The sequence below is a fragment of the Labrus mixtus genome, chromosome 19, assembly GCF_963584025.1.
Source record: "Labrus mixtus chromosome 19, fLabMix1.1, whole genome shotgun sequence".
Lineage (NCBI taxonomy): Eukaryota > Metazoa > Chordata > Actinopteri > Labriformes > Labridae > Labrus > Labrus mixtus.
The window spans coordinates 16,416,612-16,434,330 of record NC_083630.1 but is presented as its reverse complement, the minus strand read 5'-3'; the positions used below and the strand labels follow the sequence as shown (position 1 = coordinate 16,434,330).

At 41.6% G+C, this 17,719-nt stretch overlaps 2 protein-coding genes across 2 annotated transcripts in view; both read right to left on the bottom strand.

Annotated features, from left to right (window-relative positions):
- Positions 1–17,719, bottom strand: part of rmc1 (regulator of MON1-CCZ1) — a 440,600-nt gene that overhangs the window by 310,190 nt on the left and 112,691 nt on the right. The gene's annotated exons all lie outside the window — the stretch shown is intronic.
- LOC132994212 (sodium channel protein type 4 subunit alpha B-like) overlaps positions 1–17,719 on the bottom strand; it is a 137,756-nt gene that overhangs the window by 66,949 nt on the left and 53,088 nt on the right. Inside the window, exons 9-15 of the mRNA XM_061064412.1 lie at positions 11,526–11,667; positions 10,940–11,137; positions 10,660–10,842; positions 10,306–10,563; positions 9,821–9,946; positions 6,083–6,203; positions 3,095–3,333 (exon numbers count right to left, since the gene is read on the bottom strand). Coding sequence (XP_060920395.1) covers positions 3,095–3,333; positions 6,083–6,203; positions 9,821–9,946; positions 10,306–10,563; positions 10,660–10,842; positions 10,940–11,137; positions 11,526–11,667 — 1,267 coding nt within the window. The remainder of the gene's footprint in view (positions 1–3,094; positions 3,334–6,082; positions 6,204–9,820; positions 9,947–10,305; positions 10,564–10,659; positions 10,843–10,939; positions 11,138–11,525; positions 11,668–17,719) is intronic.

Here is a 17,719-nt window from a genome sequence, read left to right as displayed (position 1 = left end):
TTAGCCTGAAGTACACCTAGAAGCGGTCCTAATAGAGCTGCAGCTCCACGATGAGCTTAAACACCCCCAAATCCTGTCTTGCCCTAAAGAATTGCATGAACCCACACCCTCTTCTTCTTAGTACCCTCCTCCTGATCAGAAAGAAGGCCCTGTGCTTTCGTCTGAACAGTGGACAGATACATTGTGCATCAAAAAACTAGCTACTTTCTCGCCACAGCAAGAGCGGAGCACACCACATTCTATCTGCAATCCCCATACCAATTAACACGTGAGCTGAAATCTGTCTTAGACCCCCCCAAAAAAAAGATTTTACTGTGATTTAATTATAATCAACAGTTTGAAAGGATGCCGAATTATCTACAGCAAAACGCAGATTTATAAAAAGTAGAAGTTTAAGCTTTGTCGTGTTTGTCTGTAAGATGACGAGCAAACAACTTTTAAAATGCTGGAGTCTGGATCAAATGTTTGAGATGAAACCTCAGGGCATCAGGAGAATCTGACACGCTTAAGTTAACGTAATGAATCGCAAATTTCCCATTCAAACTGAAAGAGTTTACCTCATGAAAAAATTGTTTATATTTTAAGTACCATGAAACCAAGTGGAGTTTGTTATTCTTGCTGTTATTGGTCCAGAAGTTGTTGTTATTGTTGATAGTTGTGGAGTACAGACCCACAGCGCGCAACCAATCTTCCAATTTTCTGGTGATAAACTCGATGAATTTCTTGAATAATAACAAACTAATTAAATAAATGTCTTCGTACACCTACTACTGCAGCTTTTGTGTTAATAAGGCTTCAACAAAAAAACGACTAGTCTGACGATAAAACTAATATTTTCTGTCGCTTTAATAAAAACTATTTTTACCAGAACTCGCTAATAAATCCAGTTTCAGTCAAAGCGTTCTGTCTGCCTCCACTGTCGGAGCCGCACCAGGTTAACTACACTCAGGAGAGTTCTGTGGGTTTAATGCACAGAGCAGCTCTCTGGATGAAAGCATATACATCCTTTAGATCTGTGCACACATGGAAATACTGAAACCAGAGAGCGAATGACAAACAACAACAAACAGTGGGAGCATTAGCAGACATTGATTCTGTCAGCACAGTAATGTCCTGACATGATCCTCTACACACTGCCTTACGTAACGCACACACACACACACACACACACACTCAGCAGAGGCTCTCCTGTCCGTCAGAAAGGCGAGCTAAATGCTATGTAAACATCTGTGAGGATTAGCGGCTTTATCCTCTGAAGAACTTAGCGACTCCAGACTGGAATCGGATACTGTTGACGTGACTCAGCCTTTATCTGAGACCTGAACGGCTCATAATTGAATGGAGTCAGAAGTTTGGACTGTTTACGCTGCAGAAGTACAACACAGCTCCGTCAAAGTGCAGAGGAGGCGAGGGAAACATTAGAGGCACGTTATATAACTGCTGGTTGTGTTCACTGAGGGTTGTGTTTGTCTGACCAGATGAAGATATAGGATAATGATGCTTAACTGAAACTAATTATCACTTGTTATTCAGTTTAATTCAACTCAGAGGGCAGAGATGCTTTTGCTTTATATTTTCAACACTGTTTTTTTTTTTTTATAAAGCCCTTTCCAGATGGCGCCATCTGAAAATAATGGACTTGTGTATCATTTAAAAAAAGGGAAATGTCATGTAGGCAGGTGAAAAAAGAGGGGGAATTAATGTCATGTTTTGCTTTTTTAGAAATATTTGAGGCTCGAATCTGATGTCTAAAAATCTGAAATTCAAAATCAGATCTTGTGGATTTCAAGAAATTATAATTATGGTTGTCAGGATTAACACGTTAATCACGACGCGATTAATGTCAGAAATAAATGCATACATTTTTTATAATCGCATGTATTGCGTGCTATTATGTCCCTTTATGTGCATCGTAGCACAGACACTTCGCTGACAGCAGTCTCTCCATGTAGTCGCAGTGATGGAAATGAAGTGCAACAGCACTGCGCCTTTAATTGTCTCAATTCACTTAAAAAAAAACCTTCCCACCCAACTTAGTTGTGTCAAAATTATCCAGTTTCTGACATTAAACATTTCACTTTTTTAACTTTCTCTTTTCATTTACTCCATAAAGTTGTAACCCTGCCACAAATTCATATTTCTTCCTTCATAAAAACAGGTTTGTATCCAAAGAGGAAGTAAAATATCTGTAGCTTAAGACAGTGCCAAACTCACAATAAAAGCATAAAAAACTTTGTATACAAAAAAATGAATGTTTAAAAATGACATTAATCACAATTTAAAAAATGTAACGTTTTGTGGCCCTAATTATAAAATGACAGAAATACCCAGTCTTGATAAAAGGTACCACTCCCAGACTGGCCCACTATTGGGTCCCATCCCACAGCTTGAACACCACCGCAGGCTGGCCTAGTCTCTGTTTCTACTTATAAACTTTATTACCATTTTCCGCCGGGCACAGCTGCCTGCAGCCTGATCTAAGGAAACCTGACATCACCGGACAGGTACAAGAGAGTGTGTTCGGTGTGTGTGTGTGTGTGTGTGTGTGTGTGTGTGTGTGTGTGTGTGTGTGTGTGTGTGTGTGTGTGTGTGTGCAGGTGTGATCAACAACATCAGCGTTTCACACCTCAGGTGAACCAATTACCATATTGCATAAACCTATCAGTTTCTGTCAGATCGTCAGCACACCTGCAGGGTCAAACACGGGAGAGTTAGTCATGCTGGTTTGCAGCCGCCCGACCCGTTTCTGTCAGCTCCGATCCTCCCACAGCTTTTACACACACAAACACCCACACACACACACACACACACACACACACACACACACACACACACCTTTTTACAGAAAATAATTATATCTGCAGCTGTATTTCCTACATGAATCCTGAGAGTTCTGAACTTGTCCAAAAGAGGTTGAGGACATCCCAAAGTGCAAAGGTTGTTTCCAACGAACTCCCTCCTTCCATCCATCCATCCATCCATCCATCCATTCTTTTGTTAAACCATCGATTCATCCATCCACCCAATTATCCAATCATCCATCTATTAACCGTATATCCCTATATCCAACCATCCATCCATCAGTGGTTCCTACCAGGTTTCCGATGCTCAGCATGCCGTTGAACTCGTCGGTCATCGGGTAGTGCTCCATGGCCATGAAGAGTGTGTTGAGGACGATGCAGATGGTGATGGCGAGGTCCAGGAAGGGGTCCATCACCATGATCTTAACCAGCTGCTTCAGCTTCAGCCAGTTGGGGGAGCACTCCCACACAAGGTAGCGGTGGGCGAAGACGTACCAGCACGGGTGACACTTCTTGTGGGCCTCTTCCAGCTCTGCACGAAATGAGATTAAAAAAAACAAGAGAGGAGAGTTCAGAATAGAAAAATGAAAGGGAGGTTGTTGAGGAAGAGTAGGTGTAAATAAATAAAACATTAATTAACGAGGAGAAAGGGAATTAGGGAAATTAAAATGTGCAAAAGAATTGATTGTTTATTTATGATGAGATAAATGAATCTGATGTTAACTGAAATTATCTCACGTAATACTTGAAATTAAATAACAATAAAAACTAATTTCTGGGAGTTCATCTCCTTGCATCCTTGGAAAAAAACTGTTCAGTATATTTTAATACCTGTACTGCGTAGGAAGAAATTAGAAACACTTGGCGTCGGACACCCCAGAACAATAAATCAAACTGACCCTGCCACCGGTGCTGTGTTTATGAAGTAAAGAAAGACGCTCATTTGAGTACCACTGAAATGAATAACAGAGCAATCTCTGAAGGTCACCCCACACAGCTTTTCTGAGCTGGAAGTAAAACAGAATATCATGAAACATCACAACTTATTCTGCTACACGTTTTACTTTGCAGATTTTGCAACAAACCTGCCAAAAAAAACCAAAAAAAACCCACTGGATATCAGTCAGCTGCAGCATGCTGGAGGAAACTAGCGCTCACGTTAACAAGCCTAAAAAACAAAGCATGGACGTTTCAGAAGCAATTCAAAACAACATCGAAACTAGTAATAATGAGACTAAGTGTTGTTTAAGATCAAATACCATTAGCAGATGTGTTTTCTTGCTAAAAGTACGGCCGTGACTGGTTTTTAATTTTTTGGTATTGGCAGACAGCTGCTCTCTCCTCAAGCTTATGTATAAGCTGTCAGGATAACTAACAAGCTTGCACAGTTATCAGTATCATTTATGTGATGGTCAGACATTTTTGAAAAGAAAAACATCAGTGTCAACACTCTTCCCCAAGTAATCTGTGAAAGAATGGATATGTCTTTTCTTGACATTGTTTCTGACAACATTACATAAATGATCCCTACAGAGATTGACATTTTTGTAAAAAAAATAAAATAAAAATAAGACCCTTTTTTTGTATCCAGAAACAGCTGTTACAACATTGTCTTCAAAGCCACCAGACTGCATTGAGAAAAGCTGTAATTTTACCTTTTCAGAACACGAGGGTTGCTGTTATACCTCAGCCTCACAAGGTTACCCCATTTTTATTTATGACTTTGATTGTTAAAATGACGAGTTACAGTCCAAGACAGCATTTGTGTTGCACGAAATGAGAGCAATTGAGAAAATGGTAGACAAAACCTGCCATTTAAAATGACTGTTTTTGTCAATGGAGTCTGGTTGATTTGAAGACAGTGACGAACAAATAGGTATACATCTGTAGGAATAATTCATCCGATGTTGTCAGGCACTAAGAATAACAATCTGAGCAAAAAGAACACCTTTTAGTGGGCGTGCTTTTGCTTTGGTGGATATAATATCGAGGATTATGTTGCAGCTATTACAGCCTGGTATGTGGCTGCAGGCTGAAGCAATTTACTGGAGCAATTCCGAACTTTCTGTACCTTTTAGACATTTAGACCCAAGAATATGTAAAAACTAGGGCAGAGAGAAAGACAGAGAGGATGAGGGGTGTACAGATGGAGAGAGGGCAGCAGAGGGGTTTTTTGTATTTTGCCGTATAATGATCTGTTCTGTAAGAGCAGCGAAAGCCGTAGGGAGAGACAGTGACTCAGCAGACCTACCACACACGCACACACACAAGATAACAAATCTGACACATGAATATCATCAACACAAACACACACACACACACACACTGAAAGATTCAATGATCTCATGGTTAATGAGGGTAACCAGGATAACTCTCTCTCCCTCCCTCTCTCTGTCTCTCTGGCACAAACAAAGCCAACGATCCCCCGGGGTTGGCTGGGCCAGCGACACACACAAACACACACTTTCATACTAAACTCAGACATGGTAGCACAATTCTGTTTCGGCACACAGATCCAGAAAAAATCAGAAAAATACGCAGTTACACAATCAAACACACAGCCTCCCAACACAAGCACAAAAACAAACAAACTGAGGTAAAGAGTAAGACAAAAACACCAACAAATATGAGATCAATTACAAAAATCCAGAGGCTTTCCCAATTGAAGGCGACAATACCAAATCATGGGTTAAAAACATAAACTGACTATTATTTTTACTAAGGCTGTGCTGTTAACTTTACAAAGCCTTCTTTATGATTACAGTTAGTCCTCCAGAGTCTGTGATTAGTCCCTAGCAACCGTCTGCTTTCCTTAGTAACGGTGAATTATTTTTTAACAACGATGATCTTTGCAGGAATATCAGAGCTAACTGTATGCATAATTGGCCAATCAGAATGAAGTATTTTACACAGCCGTGTAATGAGACATTTTTAATGATGCCGTCGAAGCAGCTTGTCAATCAAAGGTCCCCCGCCCTAAATCCTCCCCTCTTTAACTCTAAACAGACTCTAACAGGAACATCATGCTGTTTTGAAGAAGCCTTGAAAATAGAGATAAGAGACCATAAACTCATTAAAAAAATAGTAGAATAGTAGAAGTAGGAACTTTTAGCTTCTCTACAATCAGACACTAGGGTTTCAGTCACTTACATCCAGTTCTTATACAGACAGGTAGCTGTAGTCCTGCCCGACAAATGAGATTATGTGTTTGATTATACCTGGCTATTTTTTAATTTTTTTATTGTCTAAAACTTTTGAATGCGGCTGGTGTCGTTCCTCACCCTCCATGGCGTCGGTGAGGTAGCTGGCGGCACTGAGCGCTCTCCCCCTCCGTACTGACTCCTGTGTGGACGAAGGACGAGGAAGCAGCATCGTACTGAGCTCCGTAGTCGACGTGGGGACCTGAGACACAGAGAGGAGGAATTCAATTCAGCTTCTTACACGGTTATTACTCCCAAAAATGAATTTAAAAAAAACCCCACTAAAAATCACAACTTTAAAAACAAAGTGAAGATAGGCTCCTCCAACACCAACATTTATCCCTGTCTTCATATTATGTAAAGGATAATGACCGACGAGGTGTCCATTATCAGGAATTAATGGACAACGTGGAGGCCTAAGCTGTCCGACGTGAAGCAAAGAACGGCGGCCTCTGGGAAGGACGTGTGTTATGTGCAGATTCTGAAGGAACGAGTCTAAAACCTGCAGCAGTGTTGGCTCTTTATGTGTGTGTGTGTGTGTGTGTGTGTGTGTGTTTAGGAAGGACACGTCAGTAATGTGCCTGTGCTGGTGTGTGTGGCTTAGCCCAAAGGACAATAATGAAGTCACTTCTCATGTTTTATGGCCTTTTTTTGCTAATATCATCCATAATACATCGTATTATTGGTATTTTATAGTTAGTGAGTGAATGTGTTTATCAGTTAATGTGGCATCTATTAAGGGGAAGGGGTAAATGGCTTCAATTCAAATTTATAACAACTCAACTTTATTTATAAAGCACTTTACACACAACACTGTAGATCCAAAGTGCCTCACAGAGCAGATAGACGAAAACTATGCATGTTCACATATAAGAAGGCAACAGACAAAGAAAGTTTGACACGGTTCTCAACAGTTCGACATCTCCTCCTCAGGGGAGTTTAGACCCCTCAGCTCTCACAGAGGCAAACCTGCGTGAACCGTCATTTGCCCAGGTGTGATTACACAACACTTCCTGGTAACTGTTCCTCCAATGAGATGTGACGCGCGGGCCTGAAGGTCGCCGCCCACGACGACGCCTACATCCTGTCTGTGTGCCAGGCAGGGAAGCACCAGGGAAACACACACACTCACACACACAAACAGCAGGCAGCCGTGCACTAATTTAGCTTCCTTTAGTGGCTGTGGGTTGTCATGGGAACATTTCCGTGGAAACCAAGCATGTGGCCCCTCTTCCCCTTCCTCCCACTCGTCTCACCATCAGAGCGAGCAGCAAAAGGTCAGGTTCGAGCTTTCCACGGACACGAGGGCGCGGATTTATTTTTTAGAAAGAGGTTATTTTTTAAAACTGAGCAGCACTTCAAATTAATTTACATCTAGAGATATAACGTTTTCTTTTTTTTGGGGGGGGGGGGTCAATAGTTCTTCAAATTGGGGAAAAATATGTTCAATTTCCAAGCAGGGATCTCATGTGTTGGAAAAGAAACCAAGTATAAAGTGTTAAAGACTGCAGTCCCTTGAGTGTCCACTAGAGGCTGTTTCCTGCAGTGAGTCAATCCCCTTAGAGCCCCATGTTAAAATGTCCAACTTTACAGCAGGAATAAACATGTTTACAACCTTGTCCAAAAACAATGTTGGTCTCTACAGCTAATTTCTATTTTCATGACAACTGTTCTGGCAGGCTGGATTTTTATACCGCTCACCTGTTGACATTTAATTAAGGCTGAAAGTGATGAAGAATGAGGGGCTTCATCACTTGAGTGAGTCACTGAACCCTCATGTTTGTGTTTGTGTTTTTTTTTAATTGAAAAACTGGACAAATAATACAGGTTTCTGGTTTATGATACTAACCAGCATCCAGAAAGTTTGGACTTTGTTTTTGAGGGAAATTCTAGTATTACATTATTTATTTTGCACTAAATATTTAGACACTTTATCAACACTTTGCAGAAAAATACCATTGTTAAAGCAGCTACATTCACAGTGAAGACATAAAACACCGGCGATTAGATCATGTAGGCACATAAAAAACATAAAACAGAATAAAAATGTCTTCACCCTGACTGCTGTTAAGATTATAGTACAAAAAGAAAAACAACTTTTAACTTAATGACAATTTATAAATCCTTCTATATTGGTTCTCTACTAAACTTGTTCTTCATCTCTTTCTGAATCATCTTCCTCTACTATTTAACTATATATCTCCTTCCCTTTCTTCTTCTTCTTCTTCTTCTTCTTCTTCTTCTTCTTATATAAGCCTTTAGCTATCAGGCCAGGCAGTCAGCAGGTGGAGGTGCCTGAACACCTCCAGGCGTGGAGCTGCCGTGTTTGTCCTCATGATACTCTAACCTGGTGCCTTCTGGGAAAAAAAGGAGGACTGCAAACAAGTATAAAAATAAAAGAAATCCCTCATGACATGTAACTGTCTGCCTCTCAGCTGCAGGTTTTCATAAACTTCTGTGTGAAGAAAATACAAAAACTAACATCTAAAAACTGCAGCTCCGCGTGTCTGAAAGCTTCAAATCTAAAGTCATGTCCCGCACAAGAAACACATTTTTAAAAATGGGATCGATTCACCCCGAATATTCTCAGTGTCACTTTTCAGTATGTATTATTTTGATATCACAGAAAAATCTAAATATCATAGCAGGCAGACAGCCACTCAGTTTAAATCCATTCTGTTGTTCCACTTTTGGTCTTTTTTCCAGCGCTTAATGGGATACTGATCAATAATTATAGCAGTGATCTGATTAGGGGACAAAACTGTGTTGCTCTGAAATAATGGCACACTGTAATGCTCTGTCAGGTTGGTCCAGAACATGGGCGAAAAGGATAAAAGCAAACATGTTTCGGTATCAATTCAAAATGCATAAACACTATAAGGTATGTACCCAATTTTAAGAGTTCTGCTGAGATTAAAATCCAGAGAAATTCAGGCTTTATTCAAGGTAATGGTGCCTTTATCTAGTGACTTATTGATGACCTCATCCCCCTCTTGCTGCTTAAACTTTTAGGTACTGTAAAGACGCAGTATCCCTGATGATCTGTCAGAGCTACTTTACCATCCACATGATAAATTCACCTCTTCGTCTCCATCACTCACTCCCATCAGTTCCACAGTGTTCCACAGAGAGCCCCCATCTCTAAACGCAGATGTTTTGTGTTTTTGCATTCACTTATGAATTTGAATCGTTTCTGAATTTGCAGCGTGTTTCTCCTAAGTTGCAGGTCGGTTGTCCTTGTCAGCCACGATGCCAGAAGCTTCCAATGAGAGCGTGTGTTGCTGTGTGAGTGTTTAACATGTGAACCCCCAGACATTCACAAAGACACACTGAGGGTTTCTCTGTACTTTTGTGTGTTTGGTCACTGAGTCATGCAGTGTGAGTGTGATCTGATTATCATATCTGCTGCTTGTTTCTAAAAGGACATAACGCACGATGTGTGTGTGTGTGTGTGTGTGTGTGTGTGTGTGTGTGTGTGTGTGTGTGTGTGTGTTTAGGAAGGACACCTAAGTAACGTGGTTGTGGTGGCATGTGAGGCTTAGCCCGCGATGCCATTGCACTGACACTATGTGTATTACGGTATATGTGTGCGTGTGCTCATGCAGATATGGGGAATACCACTGCTTTGTTATCTGATATGGTTGATATGAGTGTGTGTGTGTGTGTGTGTGTGTGTGTGTTTAGCCCATGATATCAGAGTGGAGTTATGCAAAGCGCTGATTCATAATTCACATGTCTGAGTGTCAGATCGCTGTAGACTTCACCAATGTTTCCACTTCAACAAACACACACACACTAACAGACACACACGGTACTCACACTCTCCTCCTTGACCTTCTCCATGGTACAGGCAGGCAGCTGCCCCTGTAGCGGTGATGAGGAAACCCCGTTCTGGTCCATGGCAACAAACAGCTTCCCGTTGACGTTTAGAGTTGGATAAAAAACCTGGAAAGAAGAAATAAAAAAAAGTTAGGAACCCAGGGACAAATCTGCTTTATTTTTTATGTATATTCTTATATAACTTATTTTTTGTCGTTGTTTGCCTTCATTTCTCCACTTAAATGTTCCGACGAGGTCTTAAGTGTTGTCTGATTAGCCTACATGTAAAACTAGTGCAATTCCCTTCTATAACTGTATCTAACCATGGCTTTTAACTGTCCTAAATATCCCATATTGTTCTCACTTTCACCTATCCTGTTGTTGCCTTGTACTTTTGTTTTCCCGTTTTTGTTTTTTCTCATTTAATCACAAAATATTTACTCATAACAATTCAAATCCAATTTTATCAAAGTTCTTTGGATTACCTGGGAGCCTCGACTGGCGGTGCTGAAGGTGCTTGGTCTTCGTTTGGGCCACGGGTGGGGCAGGATTCCGCTGAAGGTCCCCCCGCTGTACGTTCGACCCCCGACGCCCTCCACCACGTCGCCCGGCACACTGTACTCGTCATCTGCCATCTCCCCCTCTGACCCTCGGCTCCTCAGGCGGAAGTTGAAGATGGAGGAGACCTGACTGCTCCGCCGAGTCCTGGTGGAGAAGGACCGGCCGAGGAGCGGGTGGAGGGGCTGGAGAAGTGCAGGGAAAAATGTTAGCTGTTCATTTATAAAATGTTACTTTGCTTACTCTTTATTTTAGAAACAATACGTTTCTTCTTGTCTCACCTTCCCCCCATCCGTCATGTCCACCTGCAGCAACTTCTCCTCCGATAGGTTCCCCTCCACATCAGCCACTCCCATTAGTGCTTGACTCCGCCTCCTCTCCTCCATGATGTCCAATGGCAAAGCGAATGGAGAGAGATCTGGTGACATCATCGAGTCGGTGTCCAGAGCTTTCTGAGCCGCAGCCTGGTGAACAATACAGAAAACGTAAATGATCCCAAATGTGTGTTGGACATTTATTCAGAAATGTACATATACGTCAGACTCCTCCTTTCTAATTTACCTGCTGCTCCTTCTTCAGCCTCTCCATGGCCACCTGAAACTCTCGCTCTTTCTGGGACGCCTCAGCGATGGTCGCCTGGTTCTGCTCCTCGTATGCCATGGCGACCACGGCCAGGATCAGATTGACCAGGTAGAAGGAGCCCAGGAAAATCACCACCACAAAAAACACCATGTAGGTCTTACCGGCTGATCGCAGAGTCTGCAGACACACAAAATACTTTTCTTTACTACTCGCTAAAACTTCTCTTTACGGTGTCCTCAACTGTCCAGCTGACAGCATCCAGAAAAGCAAGAAAAGAGAAGGTGACAAACTGTTCACCTTCAGTTATTAACATATTCTCACAGAGATTAGATTTGAATGCAGTAAAAAGGGCTTTATTGACCATCTAAGTCCTGGTTTTAACTGATATTTAGAATAATATTCAATATTTCAATCAAAAAAAAAACACGACCATTGAACATAAATCCTGATTTATGATTCCTTGTGAAACTTTTTCTCTTGAGTAAATAAGATGTGATAAACTCTTTTAACTGTCAATAAAACCACCTTAAATGGCGCTCTTCTGAAACATTTGGGAAAGATGTACCTGGTGGTAAAGGTTTTCCCAGTAGTCTTGTGTCATGAGGCGAAACAGGGACAGGAAGGCCCACCCAAAGGTGTCGAAGCTGGTGTAGCCGTAGTTTGGGTTCCTTCCTGCCTTCAGACAGTCGAACCCGTCCGGACATTTTCTGCAACACACACACACAAACCGGCTGTTACAGCATTTCTCTGTAGCTGTTGAAACATCTGCATATTTGTTTCGTACAAAGGATTGGAAAAGCAGATTTTGAGAAAACATTTGAAGGATCATTTAGACACCAACACCCTCATCAAGTATTCAAGAGTTATGTATCTGTAACTCCTGTGTCTCTAAAATCTGTGATTGGGAAATCTAACACCACAGGTTTGAGTAGAAAGTGGGTGTAGGAACACTTTGAAACCTGATAGATTTCAATCATAAATGTCTGTCTCCCCCTCCCTCTCTGACACAAACACCCCGCTCTGTTTCCTCATCAGTGTTTACGGCTAAAGGCTTGTTACCGCTGTGCAACCGGGACCCGCCCACACGTGTCACCATGGAGATGGAACATGTAACGCAGGGATGGCATTCATCATAATTGATATTCTACATTCATATCCTATCACATCCATCGCCGCCCACACAGTCACATCTGATCCACTGATGCACAGCAGCTCTGAGACGGTCAGCGGAGAGGAGGAGCCGATACTGCACATGACAACACACAACAACAGACTCACAGACTCAGACAACAACAGACTCACACAACAACAGACTCAGACAACAACAGACTCACAGACTCACACAACAACAGAATCACACAACAACAGACTCACAGACTCACACAACAACAGACTCAGACAACAACAGACTCACAGACTCAGACAACAACAGACTCACAGACTCAGACAACAACAGACTCACACAACAACAGACTCACAGACTCACACAACAACAGACTCACAGACTCAGACAACAACAGACTCACAGACTCACACAACAACAGACTCACACAACAACAGACTCAGACTCAGACAACAACAGACTCAGACAACAACAGACTCACAGACTCACACAACAACAGACTCACAGACTCAGACAACAACAGACTCACACAACAACAGACTCACAGACTCACACAACAACAGACTCAGACTCAGACAACAACAGACTCACACAACAACAGACTCACAGACTCAGACAACAACAGACTCACAGACTCAGACAACAACAGACTCACACAACAACAGACTCACAGACTCAGACAACAACAGACTCACACAACAACAGACTCACAGACTCACACAACAACAGACTCACAGACTCACACAATAACAGACTCACAGACTCAGACAACAACAGACTCACACAACAACAGACTCACAGACTCACACAACAACAGACTCACACAATAACAGACTCACAGACTCAGACAACAACAGACTCACAGACTCAGACAACAACAGACTCACAGACTCACACAACAACAGACTCACAGACTCACACAACAACAGACTCACAGACTCACACAACAACAGACTCACACAACAACAGACTCACAGACTCACACAACAACAGACTCACAGACTCACACAACAACAGACTCACACAACAACAGACTCACAGACTCAGACAACAACAGACTCAGACAACAACAGACTCACAGACTCACACAACAACAGACTCACAGACTCACACAACAACAGACTCACACAACAACAGACTCACAGACTCACACAATAACAGACTCACAGACTCACACAACAACAGACTCAGACAACAACAGACTCACAGACTCAGACAACAACAGACTCACAGACTCACACAACAACAGACTCACAGACTCACACAACAACAGACTCACACAACAACAGACTCACAGACTCACACAATAACAGACTCACAGACTCACACAACAACAGACTCAGACAACAACAGACTCACACAACAACAGACTCAGACAACAACAGACTCACACAACAACAGACTCACAGACTCAGACAACAACAGACTCACAGACTCACACAACAACAGACTCACAGACTCAGACAACAACAGACTCACAGACTCACACAACAACAGACTCACAGACTCAGACAACAACAGACTCACAGACTCACACAACAACAGACTCACAGACTCAGACAACAACAGACTCACAGACTCACACAACAACAGACTCACACAATGTAGAATGTATCAAACAGGAGGTCAAAGGCCTGAGCATCTTGAAATCAAGCTTTAATCTGTGGATGACTGAATACACAGAAGGCAGAAGTAGGGGTTTTAAGCTCAAAGGTCACATACTGTATTATCCTCAACAAGTTTAAATAAGTCTCAGAGCTCCCAAAAACTCAGAGGGCAGAACAAACACCTAGCTGTGGGAGAGTCACCCACCCGGGGGAGGGGTTACCGCCCTTTGTGATGTCATGAAGAGAGCATCTCCAAACAGCCTGTTTGAGAACACATTTTCTGAAAAGTGGAGCAGGCAAAAAATGTAAAGGATGGACTTTTCACATAATTTTTTTTATTTTTTTAGACAGGCTAGGGACACATATTAGTTTGATAAAAACATTACAGGAATGTGCTAATCAAAACGACTTGATTTGCAAACAAAACTCTTGGATTTGCTCACTGCACTTATAAAACTTCTAGTTCAATCATCTCCGAGGATTGAGTGTCAGTCCTTTTCAGAGTCTGGAATTTTTCACTTTTACTTTAACAAAGAAGTTAATTTCTGTTGTCCTTAGTTTACATTTACAAAAGTCCCTTTTAAAAAAAAAAAAATCTGTACTTCTATTAAAGTAAAAAATGTTTTATTGCCACCTGTGATCTTATGGCATCATAATTAAGTGTTAACCTCTCACTGTTTTTAAAAGGTTGAGAAGTGTGAAGTTGAGAAGCTCTGACTCTTCATTTGAGCTCTTTTTGGGATTCTGGAGGTTTATCTTAACACTTAAGATGCTGAGTTTATATCACCAGAACTGCCCTCTTCCATCAGAAAAAAAAGCACGTCTCCGCCTACTGCTCTCCTTCTCTGCAGCTGAAACCCTAATCCATGCATTCGTCACATCCAGAATTGACTACTGCGACAGCCTTCTTTATGCTTCATCATCCGAAGTCCTCGATACATTTCAGTGCGTGCTCGCTTCCTCACACACTCCCACGACCACATCACCCCTCTCCTACAGAACCACCACTGACTCCCAGGTCCCCAACGAACCTGCTCCACCCCCACACTCCTTCCAACTATCTGCGCTCCACTGAAGACAACCTCCTCTCTCCATCACTCAGGACCAAGCACCACACCTGGGACGACAGAGCCTTAACCATCGCTGGCCCCTCCCTCTAGAACTCTCTCCTCAAACACATCCGAGAGCGTACAGAGCTGTCACAATTCAAATAACTGATCAAAACCCACATATAGAACTGATTTAATTGCCAATGTTGTGCTAGGTCTAAATGTGACACTGTAAACACTAAATTACAACAAAAGTATTTGATTCCTAAATGGAATGGGGTTAAGAGCACAACAAGTGGAGGAATTTGATCTTCATTTGACTTTTATTCAACCGGAAGTCCCTGAGAGTAAAATCTTTTTCAGTGGATGCTAACTTTCAGCTTGCAGCGATGTTTTGTTAAGTGTTAAATCATAAATCTGAAGCCTGTGAGTGAGCTGGAGGAGTTGTGGTGCTCGAGGAAGAGTTTGACATTAACAGAATCAAAAACAGCGCAGCGTGAACAAACCTCTGGTTGAACAAAGCTCTGACTCACAGACGAGCTCCAGGCTGACTCACAGAGGTTGCCGCTGTGCAGACGCTATCTGGGGATTCAAACCGACAACCTTAGCCCACCGCGCTGACCTGTCCCGGCCGGCACCGCCCCCGCCGGGCTGCCGCACACACCAGGGGCGGTTTGAAGCAGCGGCTCACTCTGAATCATCCGGTAGTTATGCATGTATTTATTATCACCACAGCATTTGGTGGGAATGGTAATTCATTGATTACACAGACAAATGAAATATTCAGTTATGTAAGACTCACATTAAACAGCTGTGTGACATTAAGAGATTAAATGAAACATGTGGGAGGAAATCAGTTACATCAGGTTTTTGCTTCTACACCAAAATGAAGTCAAAGAATACATCAGGGGGGAACAGTTTACTATGAACAATGACATGCAGGGGATAACTACAGGTTCATAATCACAAAGTTTTATTCACCAAAAAATTGCATTGAATACAGTTAAATGAAATAAAATTAATGAAGTACTGTCAAATGAAATAATTTATTGATGTTATGATAAGTTAACTGAACTGACTTCTTTCAGTTCAGTAAACGATTGAAGGAAAACTTCCGTAATTGATACTGATACACTTTTAAAAAGCCTAACCGTTGTTGTACAGCAGGTATTTATAATTATTAGAAACCATTTCTCTTCCTTTAATTATGTTTTATATTTAAACAGTCATCAAGCATATTCTCTCCCGTGCGTTCAACCTGCCATATTCTAGCCTGAATATATTATTACTAACTTCATTTAATTATCATTTCAAGAAGATACTATTTAAAGAATCTTTCTGATGTTTGTGTGTTTATTGTCCTAGTTGTAGTGTTTGTTCTGTTTTTTTTTCTCTCCTGTTACCTTCATGTCTTTGTTTCTTGTTTTCATATTTCTGTATCGTATGTCCAGGACCCCCTCGAAAACCAGATGGTTCATCTCAAGGGGTTTATCCTGATTAATAAATGTGTATATATATATATATTATGTGCATATGTTTTAGTTTCTCTGTCAGTATATGTTCACCACTCTTGAGATTCCCTCTAAGAGCCAGTAGAACCAGCATTAGTAGATTTTGATGTAATACAGCAGAAAGGCAGAAAAGCAGCGCTGTATCAGATTCTGCCATCACAAATTCTCGGTCTTTGACCTTTGAAGCACTCGACTGGAACAGTCAATTTCATGCCATTTAAATCACTTCCTAACTAATAGGATTTATATTATGAAACCAAAAAACACATTCCTAGCTTGTGTCGTTGCAAAGTAATCATCGTCAGCCTGCCAAGCTGCTTTGAAGGTGATGCAAATGTAATGTCAAAATATCAGGTATTATGAGCTGCTCGTATACAGTAACAGCTTTGGTAAAAGCACAGACCTTCAGATTAAAAAACAATCAATAATCTAATGCAAACAATAAAGCAACAACAATCAATTTTAATGCAATAAAAACATTTCAACACAGTGCACTTCTTGTCCAAACATTACGGTAAGAAAGCTGAAGAAGAAAACAACTTGCTGCTGATCCAAACATTAGTCACATCAACAACAACCGGTTATACTGTCAGCCAATGACAGACCACTGTGAGGCTGATCATACCGTCAACCAATGACAGACCACTGTGAGGCTGATCATACCGTCAACCAATGACAGACCACTGTGAGGCTGATCAAACCGGCTCAGTTTACTGTAACAAAGCATCATGCTCATCTAATTTGAATGTGTCACATATCTGCTCATTACGGTTCTATTCTATTCTATTCTATTCTTACACAAACAGGTGCCTCACTGGGCAAAAACTGGCAAGCCAAAATATGAAAGAATAACTACAAAATACATATACCTGTGGGGAGGGATTCTGTTATGTATCAGTCATGCGTCCTTAAATTATTTGCAGGTCTTTTGTGATAATTCAGACATCAGGGGTAAAAATAAGTATGTGTCATGCAGATGTGTAATGAGGTCATAAGATGCAGGAAAGCTGCTCGTCTAAACACTACGGTAACAGTAATCAATAATAACATCATTTACAGTGTTTACTGGCACAGTTATGAAAGTTACATCTAGTAACAAAATTAAAAGGAGCTGCTGATACAAACATTACAGTAATAGAAATCAATGCTGATAGAATTAGAAGGTGCACCATGATGTGAACATTGGATACAACACACACACGCACACACACACACACACACCTCAAGTCATCTTGATGCCACTCGGACTGACACCAACTCTGAGCCAGGCCACTGCATCTTACACACACACACACACACACACACACACACACACACACACACACACACACACACACACACTGATTATGATGTATGTGTGTATGATCCCTTCACTGCCATCCAGCCGTCCAGCCATCTCGTGGCGAGTGCGTCAACATGGTGGCATGTGAGTGGAGAGAGTGGAAGTGAAGTGTGTGTGATGGGCTGAC